Here is a 7,420-nt window from a genome sequence, read left to right as displayed (position 1 = left end):
GAGACACACGTTGCACCTTTGAGGGGTTTCTCTATTTGCAGGGGTCGTCTAGCGGATGCATCAAATGAGGGGGGTTTGTTCTAAAAAATAAAATAGAGAAATAGAGCTGTACTATGGGAAATAGCTGCCTTTTAGCTGTAAGATGATCGAATCGCAATTCCCTGTGGTCGGACCGACCCAGTGTCCGATTGTGATGCGTTACCCTCCTTAAACCCTCCCGGCGACACAGTGAAGCCGGTCTGTGAGCCCAGTGTGAAAGAGGAAACAGGTTCAGAGATGCTGAGCCATTTCCCAGGGCCGCAGAGCTGTGCGTGAGGTGCCAGGGCCGGAGCCCAGCTCCGTCTGACTCTCTACGTAGAGCCCCGACCAAAGCCACCTGTACAGGAGCTTCGGGATCCAGCCTCGCTCTGCTTTCAGGAGAAGGCGAGGGATGCGGAGAGGAGAGGGAAAACGCTGGCCCTGAAGTCCACAGGCCTCCATCTCAAACAAAGTCTCTGGGAGCAGCCCCGTAGGAATTTCACTTGATTCCCCTGGGAGGCCACACAGGTGTGAGTCCCAAGGAGTCGAGCCCACCCAGCATTGTCCGTGAGAGACCAGAATCACCACGAACCCCACATGGAACTCTCAGGCCCGGCCTGCCCCGCCCACCTGCTCTCCATCACCTGGCCTCCCAGGTCAGAGCCCGAAAAGTCTGCCTGAAAAGACTGGTCTACTGCCAGAGACGGGGACTTTGTGACACTTTGGGGCTAACAGCTGTTGTTGTTGTTGTTGTTGTTGTTGTTAGTTGTTGGTTGCAGGCAAGCTGTTTCCTGACTCCTGGCTACCCCCTGTGTGTCAGAGCAGAGGTTTTCGATGGCTGACTTTCAGAAGTAGATCACCAGGCCTTTCTTCCCGATCCATCTTGGTCTGGAAGTTCTGCCGGAACCCCTTCAGCATCCCAGCACACTCGCGTCTCCACTGACAAACGAGTGAGGCTGCGCCTTCAGTGCATCGGCCAGAAATCCAACCCAGGTCTCCTGAGTGGAAGGCAAGAACCCCACCTTCGAGCCACCGCTGGGACAGAATGCACTGTGCCCCAGTTGGCTGCACACAGGAGAATATCAGTGCCTGTCCCAGCACCCCACTGGGCCTCCAGAACAGAGCAAGCCCCCCACCCCAGCTTGGTTCGGTCCACTCTCCTGTCCTCAAGCTTGGGTCCAGAGCTGACCACGGCCTGTGATCACCCAATTCACCGTCTCATCTGACGTTCAACCCCACAGGTCTCAGGACACCTCCTCAGCTAAATGGTGCTGGTTACAATCACCCCTTAGCACTCAGAGGAGCCCCCACCCCTGGAGTCCCCAATCACTGTGGGTCACGTGCACCCTCGTCTTTACATTGATATCGCTGCTCTTGCTTTAGAGAGGTCGTGGGCAGCAGGTTTGCCCAACGCAGTGAGTCATTTGCCCTCCTGACGGCTGCTCCCATGAGCATTGATGGTGGATCCGAGTCAAAGAAATCCTTGACCCCGTCCATCTTTTCTCTTTATGGTGGGAGTGTTGATGGGTCTAGTTGTGAAAGGGGGGTTCGTTTCTTCACGTCGAGTTGTTATTGTTAGTTGCCATCGGATCGGCCGCTTCTCGTGGCAACTCCTGACTAATGGAACAAAGCATTGCCAAGCCCTGTGCCCCCGTCATGACCGGAATGGCTTTGAGCCTTTTGTTGTGGCTGTAATGTCGGTCCAGCCCACTGAGGGTCTCCCTGGGTTTGCTGACTCTCTAGGGTCATTTGGAAGGACGCTTTCGGCTCCTGTAAAGAGTTACTGTCTCGGACACCCACAGGGACAGTTCTCCCCCATCCTGTAGGGTTGCAAAGAGTCGAGATCGACTCGGGGGCAGTGAGGGAGAGCTGTGAGTATTTGAAGTCCGTACTTTATCCACATGCCCATGGTCTTTCCCGGATGCCCTTCTTCTGTTCCAGGGTCCCCTCCGGCATGCCCACGCCATTCATGCCCATGTCTCCCTCCCCTCCCCTTAGTTCAGGCAGTTTCTCAGACTTCCCTTGTTTGTGATGACTTCGACGTTTTGGGAGTTCCCAGGTCAAGTATTTTGTATGAGACCCCTTGTCTTAGGCTGGGTTCTCTAGAGAAACTAGTGGCAGCTGTTTATGTATCTACAGAGTGAAATGAATACCAAGAAAACGACTCACACCGTTATTAAAGCAGGCCAGTTCATGGGTCAGATGGTAGGTGAGCGGTTTCTCGTGACTCAGGTATAGCTGTGGGGGCTGATACATACAAGATCAGCCAGGAAGACTCTACAGGCTGCAGAGGCACATGACTCCTAGGTTGACAGGTCAGATGGCAGGTCACTCCTGATTCCCAGGATAGGCAGACAATATGGCAGGCCCCGTGCTCAAGTCCGAAGAACCAGAGGTCGCTGAGCCAGAGGTAGGACTGACCCAAGCCCAGCAACAAAGCAAGCTTTTCCACAGCACCAACAAGTCCTTTCCATGCTGGGAATCTCTCGGACTTCCTCTTCTCGTGTGATTACATTGGCACACCCAGATTGTCCAGCAGGACCTCTTCCTTGTAAAGTCAACCGATTAGTTCCTTTAATTGTACCTGCAAACTCAACTGCTGGATCAGGTGGCATCTTCACAGATGTGCTGCCTCGTCATCATCCCAGGGCTTAGGATCTTCTTGGGGACCTGAATTCTGCCGACCACGAGTGAGGCTGCATTGGCTTTTTATACATTAATATGCCTGGGACTCACCTGCAGAGCATGTTAAAATTCTGATTCTGTGTATACATTTCACAATATCTTCCCAATAGCTCCCAAGCACTGCTGGTGCTGCTGGCCAATGAAGCCCACCTGGCATGGCCCAGGTCAGGCCTACAGCAGATTTTTAGTACAGGAGACCAGTGGTTTCAAATATTCAGGAGCATCCAAATCACTGGGAGATGGGTTAAAATGGAGATTCCCAAGCCTCCTCTTCTCCAGAGTTTCTGACTCAGAACATGTGTGGTGGTGCCTGTGCCTTTTCATCTCAAACAAGCTCCCAGGTGATGCTGATGCTGATGCTGCTGGCCCAGAGACCACATCTGGAGAGTCACTGCCCTAAACTATGAGACGGCAGTCCCTTTGCCTGTGTGAAGTGAGAGGAGCCCTTACACCTTGTGGCCGTGAAGCATCATCTTTTCCAGATTGTGTGTCTTGTCTCAGAGGTGACCTTTTGCCCTCTGGTGATCTAACACTCACTCTTGCCTCTCTCAACCTCCATTCTTTGTGAGTCCGGGTAGCCTAGAGGATACACATTCAGGACATCCGTATGTGTGTAAGAGAGAGCTTTAGATCAAAGAGTAATTGTAAATTAAGAACACATCTCAGCCCAATCCAGATCAAGTCCATAAGTCCGATATTAGCCCATATATCCGATACTAGTCTATAAATTCCTCTTCAGACTCACACAACACAAGCAATGATGCCAATTGCAGGAAGATCACGGACCAGTTGATAAAAAGTCTTATGGATCCAGTGGCGGTGGAAGCATCTCCAGGGCTCTGGCTGCCATCAGCGTGGCTCCATATGACTTTTCAGCAGCAAAAACAACCCAGCTTTGGAGGGTAGGGCGGGGTGGGGGTGAGGAAGTTCCCAGAATCCTCATGAGAAGGCCAGGCACACACAGAGGCATCATTGGCTGTGACCTGATTGGCAGGCTAGACTCCACCCCTTCGCTCCTCATACCCCAAGTTGACATGCGATTATGTCAGTACCACGGCTGTCATCCTCTCCCCCTGGGCTGAGCTGTGTCCTCCAGCAGTTCTGGAGCCACTGATGTCACTTGGTGGCAGTTGTTGTTAGGGGTCAAGTCCATGCGGACTCACAGCGACCCACTGTACAGCACAGCAGGACACTCTCCTGAGTAGTCCCAGTCCATCTTTTAAAATTAAAAATTAGGTTAAGCATGGCTGCTAGCAAAGCAATGCTGCTTCACTGGGAAAAAATGGGCTAAAGCAGAAACTAGAAAACTCCATGACCCAGCTGCTGGTGTATCGACCCTGGGGCATGGCCGCCCGTGTGCTGGGGACAGAAATGCTGCCCAGTCCAGCACCAGGCCCAGGACCGCGCGTGGATCAGACCATTGTGGCCACTGCATTGCTCTTGGCTGCGTTGGGGAAGCAGATCGCCAGGCCTTACCTACTAGTCCATCTTGGTCTAGAAGCACCACCCAAAGGTGTGCCGCATCCTAGCACACACAGGCCTCTCCTGACAGACAGGTGCTGACTGTGCAGGAGGTGTGCAGGGAGCAAGGACCAAACCTGGATCTCCAGCATGGAGGGTGACACCCCCACCCTGCAGGCTCCCAAAGATAGCACCTCTGTTTGCCAGGCCTTTCCTATACTGATTCCTTTATCTGAACACCTAGACGCAGGAGTTTAGTTCTCAAAACGGACATGCAGAACTCGGGCCGTCACCTCCTTGCCTTACTTAAAAGATCGTAAATGTCTTCACATCTGTCCCACCCCTCTTTCAAGACCCTGGTTCCAACCTTTTTCCCAGTGAAAAAGCAACCAAATGCTATGATTCCTGCCCTTCCTGTTGCATACCTGTGTTGGAGGCAGTTAAGAAACAGGCATGGGTCCAAACGGAAGGGCAGGAAAGACAAGGTGGGGTCTGTCAGAAGCAGGTGGTTCCATCCTGCACCCATTGGTAGGCAGTTGCAGGTGTTGTTGACAGTCTGTGTCCCCCAATGTGGAGCAAGTGACTCAGCTGAGCCCTCCTGGATCCGGAAGTGGCCGGGCCCCCCGTGTCACTGACTCTGGGGCACGTGGGCCACCCCAGAAGAGGAGAGAGGCCCGAGAGGGAGGGCTCACGCTGCTATTTTCAGCATAATTAGTGGCTCCCAGAATTGGGGAGTATTGAAAAAGGTGTCATTTGTGGAAGGCAGGAAGCTTACCTTCTAACCGACAAGCTACAAAAATCTGCCTCCTCCTACATACGGAGTGATCCGGGCAGAAAACGCGGCGGCAGCTGGTGTGGGCTCTGCCTGGGGGGGCCCAGGCATCAGCACAGGGGTGTGCTCCAGAGGAGTTTTGACGGCTGAGTCTGTCTGTGGCAGTAGCTCTCCAGGCCTTTCTTCCAAGGCACTTCTAGGTGGGCTCGAACCCCTAGCCTTGCAGTCAGCAGCCAAGCAAGTTCAGCGTTTGTACCACCCAGGGACTCAGAGAGAGAAAGCCAGAAAACAAATAAGCAGACCCACTGCCACTGAGTCCTTTCCAAGTCCTAAGGATCCGCCCTGGGGTTTCTGAGACGGTAAGTCTTCATGACAGCAGACGGCCTCAACGTTTTCCTCTGGAGCAGTTAATGGACCTGAACCACTGACCTTATAGTTACCATACCAGTGCATAACCCACACCACCACCAGGGCTCCTTCCAGGGGGAGAACCCAACTCAAAACTCATGGCCATCAAGTTGATTCGGACTCTCAGCAATCCTATAGGGCAGAGTAGGACTGCCCCTGCAGGTTCCTGAAGCTGTAAATCTTGATGGGAGTAGAAAGCCTCGTCTTTCTCCCGTGCAGCCACTAGTGGTTTTGAACTACTGACCTTGGAGTTAGCAGTCCAATATGTAACCCACTAAGCCACAAAGGCTTTCCTCCAAGGTGAGAGAGAAGGGCTCAAGTATACACGTCTTCAGCATTCATTCATGAAACTATGAGCACTAGAGAGTGGGCAATCAGAACCAGGGCCTGCTGGGATCCACCAAGCCCTTGGTGTTGGGGGGCTCTGGGGAAGGGGTCAGTAATACCATGTCTGGCTCCTCTCTTGGGCACACACACACTCAGGGCCTGCGTTCTTGGGAGACAGCCTTGGTGAGGCCGGCACAGCTCCGGCAACGTGAGCCGCTCTTTCTTTTCCAGAATGAAGTGATCAGCCAACAGCTCTGCGTCATCTTCACCCACTGCTACGGACCCTACCCCGTGCCCAAGCTCACGGAGATCAAGCGGAAACAGACCTCCCGCCTGGGTGAGTGGCACACCAGGCCCTGTCACCAGGTGACTGGAGGACGCTGCAGAAGAAGGGTGGGGAGAGGGGGCACTGGGGCAGAGGAGCGCTAGATCTTGGAGGCAGGCAGGTGGAGAGCCGACCTTCATGGCATGTGGGATCTGCTCAGCATGACCTTGGGCATGTGGAGAAGGAAGCCTGCTGATGCGCTCACGGCCATTGAGCCCATTCCAACTTCAAGTGACCCTGTAGGGCAGGGTCAAACTGCCCCTGTGGCTCTACAAACAGGTGACACTTAATGCAAGCGGAAAGCTTCATCTCTCTTGCGACAAGCAGCTGGTGGTTTCAAACTGCTAACCTTGTGATTCACAGCCAAGCATCTCACCCACTGCGCCCCCCAGGGCTCTATGTCAGGGCCCTAGGCACCTTTATTGTTTGCTGTGGTGGAACCAGCCCCCATCCTTGGCGACCCCAAGCACCACAGGTGGAAGCACCGCCGGGCTGTGCACCATCCCCAGGGTGGGCTGTGGGTTAGGCTATGGGGCTCCACAGCGTTCTCATGTGCGGCGTTTTGGAAGCAGGTCTTTCTCCCCAGGCTCCACTGAGACCTGCAGCATCATAGAAACCCCCACGCCGCCACTGACAGACGCGCAGTGGTGGCTGCCGTGGAGCGCGCTGGTCAGGAAGTGGTCGGGTACTGAGGGCAGGACAGGCACTGTGGGGGCGAGCTGGTGCCGAGGTGTCTGTGATAAAGCTTGGAGACCATGTGGGGTGAGCCGGGCTTAGAAGGGATGGGTAGAGAGTTCTAGTGGAAGGAACAGCATGTGTGGGTCTCAGAGGCGAGGGGACGGGAGGCATCCCTGGGGAGTTGGGAGTGACCACGGATGACTCGGCATTCTTTGTCACGGCGGTGTGACCCGGCACCGGCTGGGGAAGCCTCATTTCCAATGGTAACAAGGAAGACACAACTAGAAATTATGTCAGCATTTATTTATGGTGGCATCCTGGGTTATGCAGGGATTCCCCTGGTGGTTACCATTGGGCTGCCATTTGCAAGGTCAGCAGTTCGATACCACCAGTTGCTTCTTGGGAGAGAAAGGAGGCTTTCCACTTCTGTAAAGAATTTACAGTGTCAGAAACTCACAAGGACAGCTCTACCCTATCCTGTGCATTCTCTATGAGTGAGAGTGGGTTGTGCATTGGGCTGCTAACCTCAAGGTTGGTGGTTTGAAACCACCAGCTGCTCTGTGGGAGAAAGATGAGGCTTGCTACTCTTATGAAGAGTTACAGTCTCAGAAACCCACAGGGGCAGTTCTACTCTGTCCTCTAGGGTCACTGTGCATTCTCGAGATGGCAGTGAGAAGCAGTGGGGGCTTCAGACAGCAGGCATGCACCACAAGCAGCTTTCTTAAGGAGCCTGGACTCTCTCGCAG

The 7,420-nt window shown here is 53.8% G+C and overlaps 1 protein-coding gene across 1 annotated transcript in view; it reads left to right on the top strand.

Annotated features, from left to right (window-relative positions):
* BTBD11 (BTB domain containing 11) overlaps window positions 1–7,420 on the top strand; it is a 198,419-nt gene that overhangs the window by 172,798 nt on the left and 18,201 nt on the right. Inside the window, exon 12 of the mRNA XM_045291152.1 lies at window positions 5,903–6,008. Coding sequence (XP_045147087.1) covers window positions 5,903–6,008 — 106 coding nt within the window. The remainder of the gene's footprint in view (window positions 1–5,902; window positions 6,009–7,420) is intronic.

This window comes from Echinops telfairi, unplaced genomic scaffold (assembly GCF_000313985.2).
Source record: "Echinops telfairi isolate 266 unplaced genomic scaffold, ASM31398v2 ScPeMD7_2;HRSCAF=8, whole genome shotgun sequence".
NCBI classification, from domain to species: domain Eukaryota; kingdom Metazoa; phylum Chordata; class Mammalia; order Afrosoricida; family Tenrecidae; genus Echinops; species Echinops telfairi.
Note: the sequence above shows the minus strand (reverse complement) of the source record. Positions and strands in the feature narration are given on the sequence as shown.